At 37.2% G+C, this 24,728-nt stretch overlaps 1 protein-coding gene across 1 annotated transcript in view; it reads right to left on the reverse strand.

Moving 5' to 3' along the window:
- Nucleotides 1–1,693: 1,693 nt before the first annotated feature.
- The window catches only part of DARS1 (aspartyl-tRNA synthetase 1), a 64,586-nt gene continuing 41,551 nt past the window's right edge, over nucleotides 1,694–24,728 (reverse strand). Inside the window, exons 7-16 of the mRNA XM_004589366.4 lie at nucleotides 24,244–24,303; nucleotides 18,139–18,250; nucleotides 17,266–17,400; nucleotides 12,764–12,911; nucleotides 11,532–11,678; nucleotides 10,378–10,420; nucleotides 9,097–9,177; nucleotides 6,610–6,721; nucleotides 6,402–6,473; nucleotides 1,694–2,336 (exon numbers count right to left, since the gene is read on the reverse strand). Of these exons, the coding sequence (XP_004589423.2) occupies nucleotides 2,245–2,336; nucleotides 6,402–6,473; nucleotides 6,610–6,721; nucleotides 9,097–9,177; nucleotides 10,378–10,420; nucleotides 11,532–11,678; nucleotides 12,764–12,911; nucleotides 17,266–17,400; nucleotides 18,139–18,250; nucleotides 24,244–24,303 (1,002 nt within the window). The 3' untranslated portion in view covers nucleotides 1,694–2,244. The remainder of the gene's footprint in view (nucleotides 2,337–6,401; nucleotides 6,474–6,609; nucleotides 6,722–9,096; nucleotides 9,178–10,377; nucleotides 10,421–11,531; nucleotides 11,679–12,763; nucleotides 12,912–17,265; nucleotides 17,401–18,138; nucleotides 18,251–24,243; nucleotides 24,304–24,728) is intronic.

A 24,728-nucleotide genomic window follows, 5' to 3' on the forward strand; every position in this document is an offset into this window, starting at 1 on the left:
TGCACCTGTGTGAGAGACCTGGAAAAGGTTCCTGGCTTTGAATTGGCTCAGTTCCTGCTGTTGTGGACATTTGGGGAGTGACTCAGCAGATGGAAGATCTTTCTGTTTCTCCTTCTCTTTGTAAATATGCCTTTCTAATAATAATAAATATGAAGACACCAAAGGAGGGGCAAAAATCACACTGAAAGATGCTCAATATCATTGGAGGGAAATCAAAGTCTTAACATTATTCTAATAAACGACTAGAGAAGCTAAATATTTGGACTTCTCCCAAGTGTTGGTGATGGTGGTGAGCAGCTTCAATTCTCATCCACTGCTGATGTTCATCCCTTTTGGAAAATACCTCAACAAGACCATCTTAGAAGGAGTAACCAGGCCCAGGGCCTTACTAGGTATTCAACGTGCCAGCACCTTACTTGGACTTTCCAGACCTCAAACTGATGAATTTTTCTTTAGAAACTACCCAGTACAAAATATTGTGTTACAGCAGCATAAGCAGACAGTACACCTAATATATACATCCATAAATTTCACTTAGCCTCATCATCCATAATAAATTAAAACCTATTTGTTTTTTCTATTGTTTATTTATTTAAAAGATTTATTTATTTTAATTGCAAAGTCAGATATACAGAGAGCAGGAGAGACAGAGAGGAAGATCTTCCATGCGTTGATTCACTCCCCAAGCGGCCTCAACAGCCAGAGCTAAGCCGATCTGAAGCCAGTAGCCAGGAGCCTCTTCCAGGTCTCCCACATTGGTGCAGGATCCCAAGGCTTTTGGACATCTTCGAATGCCTTCCCAGGCCATAAGTAGGGAGCTGGATGGGAAGTGGAGCTGCCGGGATTAGAACTAGAGTCCATATGGGATCCCAGCGGGTTCAAGGTGAGGACCTTAGCTGCTAGGCCACTCTGCCAGGCCCCCAAACCTATTTATTTATAGATATTAACTGGTGCGTGTATAAACAAAGCATAGCATATCCATTCTATAGAATACAATTCATTAACAAAAAAAAACACATGAAACTCAAAAAAAAAAAAAAAAAGCAGGCTCATTGAGAAGTAAAATAAAAAGACTACATACTAAATTGTTTCATATTTACGAAACTCTAGAGAAGGCAACAGCAGCCCTTTGGTTGCCAGCAGTGGGGACTGACTCTAAAAAAAAAGCTTTGTGGTGCCTTCTGGAACAATGAAAACATCTAATTTGATTATAGTGGAGGTTACCTAACTGTACAAAATGACAAATATCAAAACATATAAAACTGCATCCTTTGAGTGAATTTTACCATATATCTAAATAAAGATGAACAACCCATAATAAATATTAAAAAAAAAAAAAAAAAAAAAAAACACCAGATCATCTGCCATCTGCTGGCCCATTCCTCAGATGGCCGCAACAGCCAGGGCTGCGTCAGGCTGAAGCCAGGAACCCAAGGGTAGCAGGGGGGCCAAGCACTTGAGTCTTTTTTTACTGGTTTTCCCAGGTCATCGGCAGAGAGTTAGACTGGACGTGGAGCAACCTAGCACCTAGGAAGCAGGCATTAGTTTCTATATCTATACAACACCAGTCCCTAATAGTGTTCTTTACTCTTATGGCAATTTAAAACTTAATGTAATTTTTCTTTTCCCAAATTATTAATCCCAGGAATGATAAAATCAGATTGAAATAAAATCATACAATGACAAACTACAATTAGCTTTAAAATTTTATTGAAATTAAGTTGTGGAATAACAATTTAATAATATACTGAATATTTTCTAACAAATTATTTTCACCTGCTTTACATAATTTCTGAACTTAGCTTTCTGCTTAAGGATTCATGAGACTGACAATACATTAATTAAAATCTCAGATACTTCACTGACTATTATCTCAATGTCAGAGTTTTAAGAAATAAGTTCAAATGTTTAAAATTTTAAAACATTAATACTGTTCCAACATAATACAAAAAAATTAAAAAACTGCAGAAATCCTGACTGCTTAAAATTCTTAAGTGTTTATTACATTAACAGAATATGAATTTTCAACGTAACCATATGAATTTGTTAAAAATGTTTCAGTATTTCCTACTGAAGACGGTCAAAAGTTATTTAAAAATTCTTCTCTTTTAAACTGAGCTATACTAATTCAAAAATAATTGTGGCACTTCTGATAAGACATTTATTACAAGGTGTATTTTAAGTACCTAAAGTGTAGCCTGATCGGTAGCAGGATACTGGAAAGAATAAAAAGTCTAGTTTTCTTTAAGGAGTGAGTCGTTTTGGGTCACGAGGGAACATTGAGGTCTGGCGAACATTATGCAAACCCAAGAAGAGCATGGTCACTCGTTCCAATCCTGAGGAAACAAAATGCTTATTAATTCCATTTCTGAAAATCTCTTAGGAAATTGCTTATTTAGAACTAGCAAATAATTATTTGATAAAATATACTTCTTTTTTACGAGGGGAATGATTTCTGTAATTTGAGTTTATTTTAAAACTGTCTATTTTTGAAACCGATTTAAAAAAGAGGGATGCTGTTCTATATTAGTTAAACTAAATGAGATATCCTTCAGTGGCATGGAGTCTGGAAAGTGAACTAAAAATATTTGTATAAAAGAACAAAATCTATGCTTGAAACAATAAAAACCTAAATCAAGGTACTTGAAAGGAATACATATTTCAAATGATACCAGCCTCTGATTATGCAGTTCAGGTAATGCAGCAGAGAATCACAAACTTGCCTGAGGAAGGCTATTAACTAGAAGTACCAAAATATTTACTGTGATTCCCTGGCACGAAGAGCTCTAGAGTGATGATCATACTAAGTGTTCCAAGTCTAAAGAGGCTGGCTTTTGCCATGTGGATAAATACAGTATTACTAAGAACTAAGTCTGAGGACCACTCAAGAGGCAGAACAGATAAGTAACAAATTAGGAATTAAGTTAAAAGTAATGAATGGTTTATGTAGCATATTACAGCTTGTGCTGTAATATTTCAAAAAGTGTACGTATGCATCTTTTTATATATGCAAAGGTCATTTTTGCAAAAGTTAGAAGAAAACCAGTTTTCTGTAAAAGATTTGATGCCCAGGCAACAAAAGCAAAATAGATAAATGGGATTCCGTTAAACTAAAAAGTTTCTATACATCAAACAGAGTAAAGAGATACCTTGGAGAATAGGAGAGATTATTTGCAAACCATATTTATTTATGTAAAGGATTTATTTATTTTTATTGGAAAGGCAGATGTACAGACAGGGGGAGAGAGAAAAATCTTTCACCTGTTGGTTCCAGGTGGTTAAAATGGAGAGAGCTGAGTTGATCTAAAGCCAGGAGCCTGGTGTCTCCTTCCAGCATCCCAGTGCAGGGTCCCAAGGCTTTGGACCACCCTCTACTGCTTTCCCAGGCCACAAGCAGGGAGCAGGATGGCTAGATGGGAAGTGGAGCAGCCGGGACACCACTGGTACTCATACGATCCTGTGGCATGCAAGGTGGGGATTCAGCCACTAGCCAGCGCTATACAAGAACTTTTATATGCCAGTAACAAGAAAACAAATCAACAAATTTAAAAATGGAGAAAGGACTTCATTAAATATCTCTCACAAAGGGACTGGCATGATAGCTTATCTGGGTAATCCACCTCTAAGCACTGGCATCCCATATGGACATTAGTTTGTGTCTCAGCAGCTCCACTTCCCATCCAGCTCCTGCTTGTGGTCTGGGAAAGCAGCACAAGATGGTCCAATGCCTTGGCACCCTGCACCCATGTGGGAGAACCGGAAGAAGCTCTTGGTTCCTGGTTTCAGGTCAGCTCAGCTTTGTTTGTTGGGGCCATTTAGGAGGTGAACCAGCCAACAGCTCTTCTGTCTCTCCTCTGTAAATTTGACTTCCCAGAAAAAATAAGCCAATCAAAAATTCTGTCAAAAGAAGACCAAAAACTCTATTTCAGAAATGTCAGATGTCTTGATTTTTTTTTTTTTTTTTACTTTTCTGTTACCTGTATAGTTCCAGGTTTTACAATTTGCTTTGAGTTCATTTTTGTGTATATTGTGATTTAGGGATTCAATTTAACCCATTTATATGTATACTGCTAGTTTTTCAACTACATTTATTTGCACAGACTTCCATTTTCCCATGTGTGATATTGATACTTTTATTGAAGATCAACTGACTATAAAATCTCTGTTCCATATCACTGGTCTGTGTCTCTGCTATTATACCAGTACCATGCTGATATAATTATTACAGAACTGTGACATATTGTGAAATCAGTGATGCCTCCAGCTTTGTTATTTATTTTCACTCAAGATTGCTTTAGCTACTGTGGTTCCATATGAATTTTAGGATTTCCTGTTTCTATGAAAAATCTCATTGAAATTTTGATGGGGATTGTACTCAACCTAGGGAATGCTTTGGGCCCTGTGACCATTCTCACAATGCTAATTTTCTCAAATACACAAAAACTGGATATCTTTCCATTTATGCTTTAATTTCTTTCATCAACATTTTTAGTTTTTAGGGTATAGATCTTTTACTTCCTTAGTTGAATTTATTGCTGAGTATTCATTTTACTTATGGTACTGCGCATGGGGCTTTTCTTAATTTGCTTTCTGAATAGTTTATGTTAATGTATAGAAATGCTACTGAATATTGTATGCTGATTTTGTATCCTCTAATTTTACTGAATTCATTTTTCCTAACAGTTTTTTTTTCTTTGGTGGAAAACAATTTCTTTATCTGTAAAAATTCAATATTCACTCAACAATAACTCTCCGTTTACTCTTCCCTCAGGCCCTGGCAACCACCATTCTCTCTTCTATGAGTATACTCTGCCTGTATGATAGTACTTTGTATAGGCAGAATTATCATCTCCCATCGAAGTACTAACCAGGCCCAGCCCTGCTTAGCTTCCAAGATCAGACGAGATCTGGCGTGTTCAGGGTGGTATGGCCGCAGACTGCAGAAACAGAATTATATTAACTTGCTTTTACATATTTGAATTATTTCTCTTAACAACCCTATTGCAGCATGTCAAAATCTCCTTGCTTTTTAAAGACAAAAAAATATTGCCCTACACACACAGACTGAACACTCCTAATCCAAAAATCTACAATGCTCCAAAACCTGAAACTTTCTGGGCATTAAACTGGTGCTCAAAAGTTTTGGATTTGTGGTTTTGGAATAATGATGTTATACTAGTAAAGTCTATGTAGGTGTTCCAAAATCCAAAAAACTCCAAAATCTAAAACATTGTTGGTATAAAATTTTCAGATAAGTAATACTAAATTTCTACACTATTGGGCTGCTTTTTCCGTATTTTAGCTATTGTGATGAATGCTGCCATGAACACAGTTGTGCAAATATTTTGACATCCTGTTTTCATTCCTTTTGTGAATATACCCAGAAGTGAAACTGCTGGATCATTTAGTAATTACATTTTTAATTCTTTCAGAAATGTCTATACTTGTTCTGACTTTTTGGAGGGGAGGTAACACTCCCTACCAAAAGTATAAGAAGGTTCCAATTTTTCTGTATTCCTGCCAGCAATAAATTTCTCTCTGTGTGTATGTTGAACAGTAGCTATCTTACTGGATCTGAGGTGGCATCTTACTGTAATTTTAATTTGTACTTCCATGACTTGTGATGTTAAATCTTTCCATGTGCTTATGGGCTACTGGTGCAGGAAACGTCTATACAGATTTTTCACTCATTTTAAAGTTGAACTGTTTTGTTTTTAGAATTTTTATTTCCAGCATGTGAATCCTTTTTCAGACATATAATCTGTAAGTGTTTCCTCCCATTGATTATGTTGCCTCTGTGCTGATAATCATCACTGTCCCCTGGTACATAAAATTAAAAAAAAAAAAAATTGTATCTAATTTGCTTTTTGCTTTTGTTGTCTGTGCTTCTGGTGTAATACCCAGTAAATCATTACTAGATCAAATATCATGAAGTTTTGCCCTGTTTTCTTCTAAGAGCTTTTTTTTTTGGTGCTGTTTTTTTTGTTTGTTTGTTTAATTGTACATCTTATATTTAGGTGCATGGTCCATTTTCAGTTAATTTTGGAATAATGTGTTAGGTAAGTATCCAATTTCACTCTTCTGTATATGGTATCCACATTCTCAGAGCCTGCAGACTTTACTATTCTAACACATACTACCTAATCAACCAAAAAAAAAAATCTAAACAAATCATAAACAAAAACTATAAGAAAACTTCATATTCTGAATTCTCTTGAAGTTCTTGATAGAATGGTTAGAATTTTATTAAAGTAATATTTTAAAAATGTTGGCTGTTCATTATTTCCCTGCAAAATCAAACATTCCCTTACTCGGAACTTATTTTATCAGATTCTTAAACTTCAAATGTGAACTATACTCAGCATTTAAAGATTTATTTGTAAGTAAGAGCAACATTTTACCAATGCCTCCACCAGCATGAGGAGGAGCTCCAAAGCGAAAGGAATCAATGTAAGCTTTAATTTTCTCCAAATCTACAAAAAATACAAAGCAAAACAAAAATTATTTAAAGCTTCAATGAAGGTTAAAATATTTTCTGAGATCTTTAAAAAGTTTATAATGAATAATTTTTAGAATACACACACTCCTAAAAATATTTTAAGTAGTTACCAATCCCATGATGTAAGGCTCTTTCTGTCAGTAGCTGAGGATCATGTATTCTTTGAGCTCCTGATAATATTTCTTCTCCTCTCATGAACATATCGTAAGAGTTGGACTGTTTCTACAGGAAAAACAAGTAAAAGAACACTACTTTTCAAGAAATGATTATCCTATTTCCATTACCCATACATAGGAAAAACACTACCTTACATGAAGAGCAAGTCTATTTTTGAAGAATTAATGAAGCAACCAGTTTCAATGAATACAATTTATTTCTACAAAGCAGAATGAAACTACTAAGACGGCTCTCTTGACTATAAAGGATTCTGTGCTCTCTTTTTCTCATATCCTTCCATAACTAAAAAAGGTAGCACATCTGGCTGAAGTAGTCTCAACCTTATTTTATCATCTGAAATATTTTGAAATATGTCATGATATATAGCTCATTCTTGGAACTTCAAATTCTCATTTTAAAACTTTACTTACTTGAAAAGCAGAGTTATGGAAACAGAAATACAGAATCTTTCATCTGCTAGTTCACTCCCCAGTGAATGAGGCTGGGCCAGGCCAAATCCAGGAGCCTGGAGTTCAAACTGGGTAGTCTACTATGTGAGTGGCAGGGGCCCCAAAGATTGGGCCATCCTCCACTGCTATCCCAGTCACACTAGTAGGAAGCTGAATTGAAAGTGGAGCAGTTGAGAGTTCAACTGGCACCCATGTGGTTCACTTATCACACATGGAGGCCCAACTCACTATACCATGATTCCATCTACCAAATTATCATTTTACTAACTTTTTAAAAAATATTTATTTATTTCTACTGGAAAGGCAGATTTACAGAGAGAAGGAGAGACAGAAAGATAAATCTTCAATCCTCTGATTTACTCCCCAAATGGCAGTAATGGCCAAAGCTAAGTTGATCCAAAGCCAGGAGTCAGGAGCTTCTTCCTTCCGGGTCTGCCATGAAGGTGTAAGGTCCCAAGGATTTGGGCCAGCCTCTACTGCTTTCCCAGGCCACAAACAGGAAGCTGGACTGAAAGTAGAGCAGCCATGGGCCCAGTGCAATGGTTCAGAGGCTAAATCCTCACCTTACATGCATTAGGATCTCATATGGGTGTAGGTTTGTTTCCCAGCTACTTCACTTCCCATCCTGCCCTCTGCATGTGGCCTGGGAAAGCAGTGGAGGATATCCCAATGCATTAGAACACAGCACCCTGGTAGGAGACTTAGAAGTTCCTGGCTCCTGGCTTTGGTTAGGCGCAGCTCTGGCTATTGTGGCCATTTGGGGAGTAAACCAAACGATGGAGGATTTTCTCTTTGTCTCTCCTTCTCTGAAAATCTGCCTTTCCAATAAAAATAAATTTTAAAAAATCTAATAAGTAAATAAATGCTTGAGGGCTGGTGTGGTGACATAACCATCTAATTCTTTGCCTGTAGTTCCAACATCCCATGTGGGTACTGGTTCCATGCCCTGGCCGCTTTACTCCCTGATCCAGCCCCTTGCTATGGCATTCAAAAGCAGTGGAGGATGGCTCAAGTTCTCAAGCCACTATACCTATGTGGGAAACCTGGAAGAAGATTCAGACTGGCCCAACTCTGGCCTTTATGGCCTAACGGGGAGTGAATCTGCACATGGAAGCTCTGTCATTACAATCCCTCCTGGCCCTGTCTCTCTGTAACTCTTTCATATAAAACAAATAATTTGCTAAAAAAAATGTCTTCCACATGGAATAGGTATTTTGCTTAGCAGCTAAGAAACTGGTGTAGATACCTGCATTCCAAACAAGAGGGCCTTGGGTTCAAGCACTGTATTTGGTCTGGATTTGAGTTTCCTGCTAATGTGTGCCCTTGGATAACTCAACCAGGTGAATCCCTGTCAACCACATGGGAGATTTGGAAGAGTTCCTGTTCCAGCTTTGGCCTGACCCAGCTTGTGCCACTGTTGGCATCTGATGAGTAAACAGTGGATAGGAGAGAGATTTTTCTCTCTGCCTCTCAAGTAAAAGAAATACATGAAGAAATACAGACTTAAAATCTTACAAAAGCCCTCAAAATGATTCTAATGCACACTAAAGAGTGGGAACCACTGCAAAATGCTGACAGTAAAAAGCCAAAAGAATTTTATTCATATAAACTCATAAGATGTAACATGAATTTCTAGTGGAAATCAATGAAAAGATGTTTAAGTAAAGTGTATAAATTTGTAGTGCTATTTCTTTTATACAATCTTACTACCTGATAAATCTTCAAAACAGTGACCCAAGAAAATGATTTTTAATTTACATTTTCAGGACTCATTTGCTGGAATATTCAAACCCTACATTTCACTTGATCTGTACTGACAGATGGCAGTGATAGTATTTATATCAATGTGAGTAATAAAACAAATTATTCATGAAAACCATTATTCCTATTATGCAATTATATACTTTCATGCAGTGAATGAAATTTTTCTCCTTCCCCGAAAAAAAGGTTCTTTTAAATTAAAACACTTACAGGATTTCTTGGGTCAGGCATGGTATAAAAAGGTCTTACAGCCAATGGGTACTTATCAAGAATGTAAAAATCTGTATCATACTGCAAAAAGAACAGAGGCAATTAGAATATATTCCTTCAATAAAAAGGCTAACATTTCCTGCTTTTGTCAAATAACATCGGATACTATAGTATTCTATCAAGTCAGAAGTTCTTCTAATATCTAATTAAGAGCTATCTGCTACTCAATCACACTTCAAATGTTTATTTTTTTACATTTCTAAGCATATGCACTCTTTCTAGCTTCTCTCCCATTGTCAATTACGCCGTGATTAAAAACTAATTATTTTTTGCTTGTCTACCTCATCCAGACTTACAGGTACATTTAATAACATTATGTTACCTGAAATTCTTTTGGGCTTTATATAAACTGCACTAAATCTATAAAATCCTTTATAAAATATCACACCTTTCATAGCATGAATATTTGAAAAACCTGAACTATTTTTGGCAACAATTTCAATTTTTGCATATATTTAAATGAAATTGGGTAGCTTAAGTGAACACTATAATAATAAATAATATTAACATGAAATCACAACATTTTTAATGAACTGCCCATTAAGAGACCAGATTTAATTAAAAAGAATTCAATATATTTCAAGTCTTCTTTTTTTTTTCTAAAATCAGAGATTAGAGACTGTCAACAAAGCTGACAAACTGGAATTGGCTGTGCCAAAACAACATTTAAACATCTAATAAAATCATTACTGTTCGTTTCCTATGTTTGGTTTCCTACGTTAGCCATTTCAAGTACAACCAGCAGGAGGAGCCCAAGCACTTCATTTTTTCTATTCTTACTTTTCTTTGGAGATCGCATCAAATTTAGTTTTTATATTCTATAGAGTTATATATATTATTAGAAAATAGAATGGTACAGGAAAGTAGCTTTCACATGAGAGTGAAAGGAAATTTCATCTTAAAGACAGCAAGAATGCTCAGGCAAATCTATATCTAAATAATTTTAAACATTTTTGAGGTCTTTTCTAACATGACACAGCTAGTATCACTTTGAGACACTTTTGACATAACTTAATACCAGTAAAAAATACTGACTCAAACTGACACAAAGCCTGTTTTTCAATATTTTGCTGAGAACTTCTTAAATATTGTCCCTTCGTTTTTTATTTATTCTGTAACCATACCATTCTTGGAAGATTAGTCTCTTCTGTGACTGCTCCATAATATCAGGTTACATTTCATATATAGAAAAAGAAACCCAACATGTACAAAACATCTTACCTTTTCCTTTACCAAACGACCCAACAGCTTTTCATTTGGTGTACTGAAAAAGAAACATAAAATCACACGCTCAGAGAGCAAGGACTTTGAAGTTAACAGAGCATCCCTTCCATATGAAGTTTGCAAAAGTCGAAAAAAAAAAAATCTGGCCAAAACACATAGGTGTCTATCTTGCTCCCTTTTACTAGGCAAATACTACTGAAAACCATTACAATGAATGTGCTTGGTATAGTGACTTAGTGCTGAGTATATTGTACTCAAATATTTAAAAACATAATTTAGCAATTCACTGACTCAAAATAACATGGTCTAGTTGCTGCCTTTACCTCTATTTATCAAAGGTTTATAAAGTAAAAATCTGTATTTCTAAGTCTTTAAAATGTAAGTGTATTTATACAAACAAATTAAATTTCTGCAGCTAAAAGGAAGCTGATACTTCTGTTGTATTTAGGAATAATTTCCAAAATACTTAATATTAAATTTAAGGGTTTTAAATGAAACATTTCTTTAAAGAAATCTGAAAACTGAAATCTGAAAACTGAGAATCATCTTTTTTACTATATAAATATGTATGTAATTGCAATGAGGGCTTAAATATTTTCACTAGGAAGCCCTGAATAAAAAATGGAGTTGATGGCAACTTTCATATTTACCAAATTATACAATGTTTCAAAATTATAAGCTTTATGATCTGAATTTAGACAGTACTAATTAATGTAATTAATAGTAATTACATGTAATTAATAGTAATTTTTGTGGTTTCTAGAGATACCAACACTTTTATGCTAAAATCCTGGAGGAGATGGATTTAATTTGCCACCAACTCTAAATAATATCATCAATTCTGAAAACTGAAGTACTATGCTAAGTGATAAAATCACAGGAAAACTCCCGTTTTCTCTGAAGGTTTATAAATGTGAGGGGGAAGAAATAAAAAATGATGCTTGAAAACAAAATTATTGAAACTTAGGTAAACCACATGAAATACATTTGTTTCAGAACATATATTACACAAAGCAGCATAATACATACCAAATTACTGCAATATAAACTTATTAGCCACATAAATAATAATGCATTAATAACTTTGCTATTTCAATCCCTATACCTAATTACCAATGTTCCAAAAACAATTAAAAAGAGAAAGGACAAACCTCAGATCATCTTCATCTCCCATTTCAACTCCAGCTTCTCTAAGCATAGCCAATGCCTCACAATATTCCAGTCTTAAAGTTGGTTCCAAAAACTTGAATGGCTCACAAGGAAACTGTTTATTCACCATTTGAATTTCGGTCTGAAACCTAGTCATACAATAATAGAGTTAATGTGAGATTAATGTTTCTGCCACAAGAGGTCACTCGAGCACTATGTTAAATTATTTGAATCCGCATATGCACTAGGAAAAGTGCTACCAAGTTGTCAAGAAATGAAATTTAAATATTTAAATTTAAAACTGAAATTTAAATATCTAAAATATTTAATACCACTTCTCAGCCACTCACATGGGAGACCCAGACTGAGTTCCAGGCTTTGGCCTGGACTAGTTCTGGCTGTTGTGGGCATTTGCGGAAAGACAGGCAGACAGGACACACATAGTTCTGTCTCTAGGTGCCTCAAATAAACTAAAAAAGAAGCAAAAGCAAGGAAAATCCCAAATTTGTCATGGGTTGACAATAGGTGATGAGTACCTGAGAAATCATTAGGCTAGTTTCCATAGTCACGTGTTGTTGTTTACAATTTGCAGATTTCTAAAATTTCTATTTCTGTTCTCCATAATCTTTTTTTTAAATAAAAAATCATTTATTTTTATTGTAAAGGCAGATCTATAGTGAGAAGGAGATACAGAGAGAAAGAACTTTCTCCATTCACTGGCTCATTCCCAAGAGCCCACAATGGCCAGTGCTGAGCCCTATGGAGACCTTAAATTTGAGGTCTGATCCCCAAAATGTTCTTCTGTACCATATTACTGTAACCAATGCGCATGCGCACATCTCCAACAGAAATATATCTCCAACTTATGATTTTTGTTTAAAAAGAACCTAGGGGCCAGCACTATGGCATGGTGTGGCATAGCACACAAATCCACCACCTGCAGCACAAGTATCCCATATGGGCATGGTTCAAAGTCCTGTTTACTCCACTTTTGACCCAGTTCCCTGCTAATGCACCTAGGAAAGCAATGAAAGACGGCCCAAGTACTTGAGCTGTTGGATTTGTACTGGCCCAGCTCTGGCGGATGCAACCATTTGGAGAGTGAACCAGAAGATGGAAGATTTCTCTATGCACCACCCCACCTCCTTAAACTGCCCTTCAAACAAATAAACACATCTTTAAAGAAAGAACCCAAACCGACAACAAATTACTTTACAGATATAAAATCTTTTACCTTTCTTGAAGTCCTTTGAATATTTGTACCAAAGTGTCAGCAATTTCTTCCATAACTTCATGATAATGGTAATTGAAAGCCATTTCAATGTCCAAACCAACAAATTCAGTTAGATGTCTATGAGTGTTAGAGTCTTCAGCTCTGAATACTATGAAGTTAAATAGTAAATGTTAATTTAAATTTTTGGTAAATGGCAATGTAAACATGAACTTCAATTTAGTAGTATCCAACTGTTATCACTATAGTGACTTAATGGTTTAACAAACTATCATTTCAGCATTCTTCTGTACAGCAAGTACATTACAAACTCCTACAGTGATGCATTAACAGCTGGATCAAATGTAAAGGAACAGTGTAGCTTCATGAGAACTGCAAGGGAATGTAAGCTCCTGAGATATTTTCTCAATAAATAAAAAAATTTCATTTTGAATAATAGTCCTCAATTTTACCAAAACTAGACTCAAGCTAATTGAAAGTATACTAACAAAGCAACATATAGATATTACAGCCATAATCTTAGTCTAGCTCTTATTATATCCTCACTGCAATAGCCTTTCCAGAATTCCTGACTCTAGCTCAGTTCATCTTTTACATTACTACCAAATTCATATTCCTGTAACACATCCTTGCTTAGCAACTTATGATCATAAAATGTCAAAAATCTTTGTGCTTTCACAATTTCACTCTAACCTAAACTTCTCTCTCTCTTTTTTTAAAGATTAGTTTATTTTTACTTAAAAACTAGATTTAGGGCCCGGCGACATGGCCTAGTGGCTACAGTCCTCACCTTGAACGCACCGGGATCCCATATGGGCACTGGTTCTAATCCCGGCAGCTCCACTTCCCATCCAGCTCCCTGCTTGTGGCCTGGGAAAGCAGTCGAGGACGGTCCAAAGCTTTGGGACCCTGCACCCGCATGGGAGACCTGGAAGAAGTTCCAGGTTCCCGGCATCAGATCGGCACTCATCAGCCCGTTGCGGCTCACTTGGGAAGTGAAACATCGGACGGAAGATCTTCCTCTCTGTCTTTCCTCCTCTCTGTATATCCGGCTTTCCAATAATAATAAATCTTTAAAAACAAACAAACAAAAACCTAGATTTACAGAGAAAGAAAGCGAGAGACTAATCTCCCATCTGCTGATTCATTACCTAAATGTCCATAATGGTAGAGCTGAGCCAATCCGAAACCAAGAGGGAGGAGCATCCTCCAAATCTCCCATGTGGGAGCAGAGGCCCAAGAACTTTGGCCATCCTTGGCTGCCATAAGCATGGATCTAAATTGGAAGTGGGACAGCTGGGACTCAAAACAACACTCACACGGGATGCCAGCACCACAAGTCTACTATACTACAATACCAGCCCATTTCTCAGTCCTTAACAATAACTAGCCTTACTATTGTTTTTCCTTATAATCTATGCTGTTTATTTATTCTGCTTAGAATGGCATCTCTGTTGTCTACAAATGCTGTTAAAGCTCATTTAAATTTGAATTTTCATTATGGTGACTGACAAACTTTACCTTCGCCCTTTTTAAAATTTGCTAATTAATACTCATCTACTGATTAATACAGCATAATCTTATTACTTGTATTGAAAATCATTTGATTATTCCCTGTGACTGTTACATGTTGCCAAACAGTTTTTTCGGAGCTGGAACAATGTTTGTTCCCTTGTCAAAAGCATGGTCTACAAGTCAACAACACCAACGGTAACCCAGAAAGTTTTAAGAGCTACAAGTCATGGCACTGGTCAGAATCTACGTTTTAACAAGATTCACAGATGATTCCTGTGAACTAGCACTTGAGAAGTGCTAATGGATTGTTCCTTTATGAACATATTATCCAGTACAATGCTACATAGGCACAAGGTACTCAATAAATAACTGGTTAATAAATTAGGAGAACGAAGACACTTCATGAACTTACCACTTTCTCTACTGTCAAGTATTTAATTTTTATCATGCAATCAAATAAACTATTCAAATTTTATTGTGCTATCAAATGAAACTTGGTAAGTTTCAAACAATAGAATGAAGTTCATTTTTCTGTGTAATCAGCTTTATTAAAAAGTGCCAAATGATTATGTTCTGCAGTTGAGTTTTAGCAAATTTATTTACTTATAAAAGACTTATTTTTATTGGAAAGCCAGATTTACAGAAAGAAGGAGAGACAGAAAGACATTCATTCACTTCCCAAGTGGCCGGAGCTGAGTTAATCTGAAGCCAGGAGCCTCTTCTGTGACTCCCATGTAGATGCAGGATCCCAAGCCAAGGTTTTGGGTCATCCTTTACTGCTTTCCTAGGGCACAAGCAGGGAGCTGGATAGGAAGTGGAGCAGTAAGGACACAAACTGGCACCTATATGTGATCCCAGCAAATACAAGGCGAGAATTTTAGCCACTAGGCTATTGTGCTAGGCCCAGCAAATTCATTTGTATAGGAAAGTCAGAAATACAGAGAGGAGAAGAAATAGAGAGGAAGATCTTGCATCTACTGATTCACTCCCCAAGCGGCTGCAATGGTCAGAGCTGAGCTGATCCAAAGCATCCTCTGAGTCTCCTACATGGGTGTCAGGTGCCCTAGGGTTTGGACCATCCTCGACTGCTTTCCCAGTCCACAAGCAGAAAGTTGGATGGGAAGCAGGGCCGTTGGGACAAGAACTGTCACCCCCATGGGATCCCAGCATGTGCAAGGCAATGACTTTAACCATTAGGCTATTGCACCAGGCACCAGCAAATTTATTTTTAAAGCCAAGTTAATAGGGTTCTGCACAGTGTCCGGAGCTGAGACGGTCCAAAGCCAGGAGCCAAGAACTTCTTCCGGGTCCTAATGAATTTTAGCCTATTACTAATACTACAGACAGTACAAATAATAGTAGTAAAAATAAACTAGCCCTTGGAGAAAATTTGTAAGCAGGAAGCAGAGGCACACTGCAAACTTTCAACAGTACAAGAGAGTTATGATATAGTTCTTCCTGGGCCCAGCGGCGTGGCCTAGCAGCTAAAGTCCTCACCTTGAACGTCCCGGGATTCCATATGGACGCTGGTTCTAATACCTGCAGCCACACTTCCCATTCAGCTCCCTGCTTGGTTCCTTGGAAAGCAATCGAGCATGACCCAAAGCCTTGCGACTCTGTACCCGCATGGGAGACCTGGAAGAAGTTCCTGGCTCCTGGCTTCAGATCATTGCAGCTCCTGCCATTGCGGTTACTTGGGGAGTGAATCATCGGATGGAAGATCTTCCTCTCTGTCTCTCCTCCTCTCTGTACATCTGAGTTTGCAATAAAAATAAATAAATCTTTTAAAAATACATATAGTTCTTCCTGTTCTATAGTACTAACAGCCAAAAGCAAATGCCAAATAGAAGCTCATACTATCCTAATTGCTCTTAAAAATAAATACATTTCTGATGGTGTATATTTTCAAAGCATTATTATTATTTTTTTTTAATACAAAAGATTCCTTTATTTTGGGCCTGGCATAGCAGCTCAGTAGGCTAATCCTGTGCCTATAAGCACTGGTTTGTGTCCTGGCTGCCTCACTTCCGAACCAGCTCTTTGCTTTTATCTTAGGAAGTGGAGTATAGCTCAAGTCCTTGGCGCCCTGCATCCACATGGCAGACCTGGAAGAAATCCTGGCTTTGAATCTGCTCAACTCCAGCCATGGTAGCCATCGTGGTAGTGAACCAGCATAAATAAAATCTTTCTCCTTCTCTCTGTAAATCTGCCTTTCAAACAAAAATAAAGATAGATAAATCTTTAAAAAAAAAAAAAAAAAGAAGTTGGGTTATTCTCTGCTCCTTTTCCAGGTGATAAGCAGAGAGCTGGATCAGAAATAGAGCAGTTGGGACATGAAGCAGATCAACTGAAACGTGAACTGGTGCCCCTACTGGGCACCGGCACCATAGGTGGAGGATTAACCTGATAAACCACCATGTCAGCCCACAAAGCACTCATTTTTAAAATAAGACATTCCCAAGATGAAATTTTTCTTCTATTATCTTCTATAGAAATATAATACTGGGGATTCACAACTGAACTTGAACTGTGGTTATGCAACAAGGTGGAGGAATCCACCATGGTGGGAGGGTTTGGGGAGGGGTGGGGAGAACCCAAGTACCTATGAAACTGTGTCACATAATACAATGTAATTAATGAATTAAAAATAATAATAGAAAGAAAGAAAGAAAGAAAGAAAGAAAGAAAGAAAGAAAGAAAGAAAGAAAGAAAGAAAGAAAGAAAGAAAGAAAGAAAGAAAATACTTAGGATCCTACCCACTTGAATTATGCTCAAATGTTTACAATCGTTGAGGCACACAGTTTCTTTTTCAAGCGTGTAACCAAATACAATGTTATTTCTGCCTCAGAGTCTAGTTCTCAGGCAGTCAGTGGACACAAGAATATAAGCTTTCCCAATGTCTATTAATTACAGATGTAAAATGTTTTCTGAACCCATAACGACAATATAATTAATAAACCTGGAAAAAACTGTAACTGCTAAGATCTTACCTGGTCCAATACAGAAAACCTTCTCAAAATCAGCACAGATGCACATCTGCTTGTACAGCTGTGGGGACTGAGCCAGGTATGCATTATTCTTAAAGTATGACACAGTAAATACATTGGCTCCTCCTTCACTGGCAGCTGAAACATTTACATTATTAAAATTAATTCGAAAAGCAAACACTTAATAAAAAGAAAAACACTTCAAAATTTAGTTTATATTTTTGATTCAAGTAGTTCATTTTAAAAACAAAAATATAGAAAATCAATAATTTCAGATAAATTATAGCCTACATATGTGTGTATATAAACTATTTTATTCAAGTCTACACATTTTAGACTAGCTAGATTGATCTCTTTGGATACACACAGTGTCTTTTTTATTTAATCTGAAATCTATTAAAGCTACTTTAAAGGTATAAAAAAAAAAACAAAAAAACAAACCGACAACGTACAATTTTGTGTTTAATAACTGTCCGTTGTGTATATTCCTTTAAAGGGTTTCTTAAGTAACTCTTAAAACAGACAAAATGATCAGAAGATAGTCATGTAAGGATGAGAATCAATGTTATTTTTGAACTTGTAGTATTTAATAGCTTTTAGAACACATTTTGTGGAAAACAAAATTAGACTACCAGTTTTAAATAAAACCTACCGAATGTAAATCGTTATTGGCCTGAAGAGAACAAAACAAGACTCTTGCTTTGTGTCTTACAGCTTCAGGATACGTGCTACTGACTGTGCTGACCTGTGACTTGGCATGTAGCAATAAACCTTGAAAGATGCTTGGAATTCTCAAGTTACCAAAGGTTTAATATAAATAAATTTGGGGAAAGAATATTTACTTTTAAAAATTAAGAGAAATAGTATGAAACATACCTGAAATAATCTTAGGAGTTTGGATTTCCACAAAACCTTTGTTAATTAAAGTTTCTCGGAAGAGATGGCAGATTCCAGATTGGAGACGGAAGACTGCCTGACTAGTTGACGTCTGCAAGATAGCAATAAACTAATTAAATCCATTTGTCACATTTATTGAGCACTCTGTGTATGCCAAGCACTGAAGAAAACCTAAAAGCCTAGTATTAGGGGGAGAAGGCAAAAGCACACAAAGCAGGAGACAGAAGTGATATGGTATGATGGCTCTAACAACTACATCCCTACAAAGGCTGGTGAAGCAGATGCCACAATGTCTAAGAATTCCACTAAACCAATTAGTAAAACGTGGTACTTGCAAATGCTCTTAGTGTGTTTTTAAAGGCAACCCATTAAATGAAATGTACTAAAGGTTGGAGTATATGAATGCTTTCTTTAGGGAAGTTAAATATAAAAATTGAAAATGGACAAACAACGTTCCCATGTTCATTTTTATTTCAACTATTACTCAACAATATAGTAACTGCAGATACTCCTGTGTCTGTTACAAGTAAACAAAACAGGGTAGGTCTCCTAACCATGTTGATTTTTTAAATGACACAAAACAGTCAGTGACAACACTGTGTCAATCACAACCACCGTTTCTACTTTTTGTTTTCTTCTTCCCTCTCCTTTCTTTCTCTGTTCTCCCTAATTTTACCTGTGGTTGAAATCAGTCCTGCCTTGGCCCAGCACAATAGCCTAGTAGCTAAAATCCTTGCCTTGCATTTGCCGGGATCCCATGTGGGAGCCAGTTCATATCCCAGCCTCTCTACTTTCCATCCAGCTCCCTGCTTGTGTCCTGGGAGAGAGGCAGAAGATATCCCAAAGCCTTGGGATCTTGTACCCACATGGGATAACTAGAAGAAGCCCTGGGCTTCGGATCAGCTCAGCTTTGGCCATTGTGACCACTTCGATAGTGAACCAATGGATAGCAGATCTTTCTGTGTTTCCTTTGCTCTGTAAGTCTGACTTTCCAATAAAAATAAATAAATCTTAAAAAAAAAAATCAGGGCCCGGCGTGATAGCACAGTGGTTAAAGTCCTGGATCCCATATGGTCGCAGGTTCTAACCCCGGCAGACCTGCTTTCCATTCAGCTCCCTGCTTGTGGCCTGAGAAAGAAGTCAAGGACGGCCCAAAGCTTTGGGACCTGCACCTGCATGCAAGAACCGGAAGAGCTCCACGTTCCTGGCTTCGGATTGGCCCAGCAGTTGAGATCACTTGGGGAGTGAATCATCGGATGGAAGATCTTACTCTCTGTCTCTCGTCCTCTCTGTATATCCACCTTTCCAATAAAAATAAATAAATCTTAAAAAAAAAAAATCAGTCTTGCTGGTGGTCAGAATTTTTTTTTCCTGTTTCTCTAATCAAAAGGAGTAGCTTTTATCTTCAGGTCTTGCCTATTAAAATTATTATTCTGTGACTACATGTTCAGTAAAATACCTGACCTCAACCACTGATTTAACTGTCTACAAAGTTTGAAGAAATTATCTTGCTTCAGAAATTTCACTTTTAGACCCCATGTCCTTATCAAAGGACTCAACATACATAACATTCCTCATTTAGAGAGTGATAGCTTTTTGGAAACACCGAATATGACAGAACAGCTGCTCTGCATTTCTTTCACTATAAAGAACAGCATTTAATAACCTTGAATTTATAAAAAGCAGGACTGAAGCCAGGTCATATTTAAATAACATTATTTTCTAAATCAAATAAAAAGTTTTTCACAAAACAATGGAGACCGTTGTAAAGATCTTTGATTTATTAGACCATTTACTTGTTTATTTTCAAGATGTCTACATTTATGTCAGGAAGATTTGTGACCTCTGTTTTATATATGATTTAGGGAGATATTTGGTAGATCCAATTAAAACAAATTGCATAACTTTCTGCTTCCAAAAAACCTATCTACCTGCTTAAAATCAAATGCTGCTTCTCTAATTTTTTAAAAAGATTTTATTTTTATTGCAAACTCAGATATACACAGAAGAGAGACAGAGAAGATCTTCCATCCAATGATTCACTCCCCAAGTGACCACAATGGCCGGTGCTCCGCCGATCCAAAGCCAGGAGCCAGGAACTTTCTCCACGTCTCCCATGTGGGTGCCAAGGCTTTGGGGCACCTCAACTGCTTTCCCAGGCCACAAGCAGGAAGCTGGATGGGAAGTGTGGCTGCTGCGATTAGAACCAGCACCCATATGGAATCCTGGTGTGTTCAAGGCGAGGACTTCAGCTGCTAGGCCATCATGCCGGGCCCACTGTTTCACTATTACTTACACTCTACCAGAAGTGTGTTTCATGTCAACAAAATGGTCATTGAACTCTGTATAGTTCTCTGCTCCTATTCTCAATTTTCTGATTGCATAAACAAATATGCTAATGAATATATATATTTTTTGAAGATTTATTTATTTTTATTACCAAGTCAGATATACAGAGAGAAGGAGAGATAGAGAGGAAGATCTTCCATCCGATGATTCACTCCCCAAGTGACCACAACGGCCAGTGCTGTGCTAATCCGAAGCCGGGAACCAGGAACCTCTTCTGGGTCTCCCACGTGGATGCAGGGTCCCAAAGACTTGGGCCATCCTCGACAGCTTTCTCAGGCCACAAGCAGGGAGCTGGATGGGAAGTGGAGCTGCCGAGATTAGAACCAGCACCCATATGGGATCCCGGCGCATTCAAGGCGAAGACTTTGGCCGCTAGGCCATGCCATCGGGCCCACTAATGCATATTTTTCAGAAAAACATCTATGATATGTATAAGAAAGAGTACTTTTTCCTCATTACACTTTTTTAAGGTTTATTTATTTATTTTAAAGGCACAGTTACAGAGAAAAAAACAAGAGATCTTCCATCCACTGGCTCATTCCCTAAATGGCAGCAATGACAATGCCCAAAATCAGGAGCCAGGAATTCTATCTGGGTCTCCTACAAAGAGACAGGGATCCAAAGAATTGGGCTATCCTCTATTACTTCCTCAGGTGCATTAGCAGGGACCTAGAAGTTCTTGGCTTCTAGCTTCAGACCAGCTCCAGCTATTGCAGCCATTTGCGAAGAGAACCGGGGGATGGAAAATCCTTTCCCTGTCTTTCTCTCCTTTTCTCTGTAACTCTGGTTTTCCAAAAAACCCACAAAAAACAAAAAACAAAACAACAACAAAAAAACCACCACCAACAACAACAAATAAACAGATCCTAAAAAAAAACTATACTGTTAAGGTAATGTCTTACTCTAAGAATATCAAAATTCTTTAGAACTGTAATCTGATTTTCAACTCTGAAAAATTCATTTTCTTAAAACATGAACTAGGCAATGGGAACACAAGCAGTTAATTATAAATTATCTAATTTTTTTTCAGGGCTTTATGTTATTAATGGGCAGTTTCAGGAAAAAATGGGAAATAGATTTTTTCACAACTAGTTAGCAGAGGCTGTACTGAATGTTGTACAGCTATTCTAAACTCATTAAACAGTATGTAATATGTGCTGTGACTGCACCAACTCCATGTTGTGGGGACATTTGGAGTAGTGAAATAGTAGCTTTAAGATTTATTTCTGTCTCTCTCTTTCAAAGAAATAAATGCATTTACTTATTTATTAAATAAATAAAGCACCTAAAATTTGCTGTGCACAAAAAAAAGAGCTTAAACAAAAACATTTCTAGATTTTTGCCAGCAATGAAAATTTCTTTAGCATTTTAAAAATCTTGGAAACCAGAAGACAGTATTTTTCAATCAGGACACCTTTTAAAAAGTTGATGGAAAGGGCCTGGCGCAGTGGCCTAGCTGCTAAAGTCCTCGCCTTGAACATGCCGGGATCCCATGTGGGTGGCCAGTTTTACTCCTGGCAGCTCTGCTTCCCAACCAGCTCCCTGCTTGCGGCCTGGGAAAGCAGTTGAGGACGGCACAAAGCTTTGGGACCCTGCACCCGCGTGGGAGACCTGGAGGAGATTCTTGGCTCCTGGCTTTGGATCGGCACAGCACCGGCCGTTGTGGTCACTTGGGGAGTGAATCATCGGACAGAAGATCTTCCTCTCTATCTCTCCTTCTCTCTGTATATCTGACTTTGCAATAATAAATAAATAAATCTTTTTTAAAAAAAAGAAAAAGTTGACGGAGAAAGTAACTTATTATATGAAAAAAAGAGGCTGCTCCTGGGCCCAGTATGATGGCTCATTTGGCTAATCCTCCTCTGGCACAATGCTGCCAGAATCCCATATGGGTGCCAGTTTGTGGCCTGGCTGCTCCAACTTCCCATCTAACTCCCTGTTTGTGGACTGGGAGAGCAGCAGAAGATGGCCCAAAGTCTTGGGACCCTGCACCTACATGGGAGACCAGGAAGAAGCTTAGATCAGCTTAACTCTGGCTGTTGCAGTCATTTGGCGGGTGAACCAGTGGATGCAAGATTTTTGTTTCTTCTCCTTTCTGTACATCCTGCCTTTCCAATAAAAAAAATATACCTTCAAAAGAAATTTGCTCTTGTTCCAACCTTTTTTTTTTTTTTTTAAGATTTACAAAAGGTCTTCCATTTGCTGGTTCACTGCCCAAATGCCTCTAACAGCTGGGGCTGGGCGAGGCCAAAGTCATAAGGTCTGGGCTTCCTCCAGGTCTCTCATATGGGTGTAGGAGCCTAAAGAGTTGGGCCACCCTCTACTTTTTTCCCAGGTACATTAGCAAGGAGCTGGACTAGAAGTGGAGCAGACAAGACTCATATTGGCACTCAGATGGGATGCCAGCACAATAGGCAGCAGCAGTTCTAGCACCTATATCAAAGCATTGGTCCACTCTTTTCCAACTTCCTAAAAAGGTATCCAGATTTTACTGTGAATTCTTATATTTTTTCAGTGGTGGCAATAAATTTAAATTAACAAAACACCAAAAACCCAGGGCCATAGCACAAACCAGTAACAACTCTTTTGAATACACAGCATGGGCACATACTGTATAATACCTCCCTAACTCCTGTGGCCGAAATACACAAAAAACCCTAAGGTTTCTAGGTTGAATCTAGAGGACTTTTGATTCCTACTCACTTTTTCTATGCAAATTAGAATGAAGACAGTAAGAACTGACAAAAAGCCAATACGTAGTAATCACACATGAGTGAAAAATAAGGGCAGGCTCATGTGACTCTAGAAGAATTTGACAGAACTTGGAAGGTGACAAAGAGTTTGAGCTTTAGCTTGAATATTTATTTCAAGAGGAAGATGTGGTCAAAACATCAAGAAAGATAATCATTTTATTATGACAATGAAACCACTGAACTCTTTCGCTTGCAACCAAACCAGAAAGAGTAACAGAAACGGAAAACTCATAAGGTTACAGTAAAAGTCAGCAGGATCAATTACTTCTTTATAAATTCTATACATAGTTCAAATTCAAAGGATTAAGGCATTAATTATTCATTTCCAGTTGGTCTTTTTAAAGTGTGAACATGATTCTTTCACAGTTTCACAGTGGTTTCAATTGTAATGTTTTACCTTGCAACCTAACTTAACCCAAACAGGTATTACCTGGGAGCAAGCCCACTTATTGGCTTTATGCTCATCTGTGACTTATGAAATAAATCGAATCAATATACAATAGAACAACAGTATTTGATTATTCCTCTGCCTTGTAAGAAATAAAAAAAACAAAGATCTTTCATCTGCTGAGTGACTTCCCAAATGGCTGCAAAACTGTAAGGCCAGGCCAAGCCTAAGCCAGGATGCATTAATTCCACCTGGATTTCCCATTAGGGTGGCAGTGGCCTAAGCACTTGGGCCAACATTTGCTGCCATCTTAGGTACACTGACAGGAAACTGGATCAAAGTGTGAGGGCCAGGACCTGGACTTGAACTGGTCCTCTGATAGGGGACACCAGTCTTGGTAAACAGATTTATTTGCTGGCTTTGTCTACAGTTCTTTTTAGAAGGGTCAATGAGAACAATTAGATAGGCAAATGGTTTCTTATATATCATCCTTACATATACGCAAATACAAATAGTTTCATATGCTTGAAAGGTGCGATATTCCTGTCCATCTCAATGTTGGCATAATCATATCATTTAACAAATGAGCCATACCCTAAGATCAATGACTCTGTTGTCTAATCTTGTATCTTGGTTAACTGTAGCTCTTCCCTCCTATGGAAAAAAAGAAGAGACAAAAACAAACAAAAAAAACAGGTTTATTAAGTTTTTTAAGAATACAGAAAAAACTTCTAGAAATCTTATTTACTTTTAAGTGAGGATGGATATGGGTATGATAATTATTCATGTGAAAATGAGATTCAAAATAATGACAAAAACAAGTGGGGCTAGAGAAAAGTTAGTGCGGAAAGAGAGAAATGGTAAGCAGATAAATGAGAATGAACAGAAAGATGTTAAAGTTTTCTTTCTCTCTGTACCTCCAAAAAAATTATCTCGTCATTAGTACAACAGAAGAAGTAATTGCCTTTCCTTCACTGATTCCTGGATTTACTCTGCTAATCTTAAATTGGAGGAACAGATAAAGGCTGACATAACGGGGAGTCCATGAAGTTAAACCTATTTTTTTCTCCCATAAAAAC

Source organism: Ochotona princeps, chromosome 5, assembly GCF_030435755.1.
Source record: "Ochotona princeps isolate mOchPri1 chromosome 5, mOchPri1.hap1, whole genome shotgun sequence".
Classification (NCBI taxonomy): Eukaryota; Metazoa; Chordata; class Mammalia; order Lagomorpha; family Ochotonidae; genus Ochotona; species Ochotona princeps.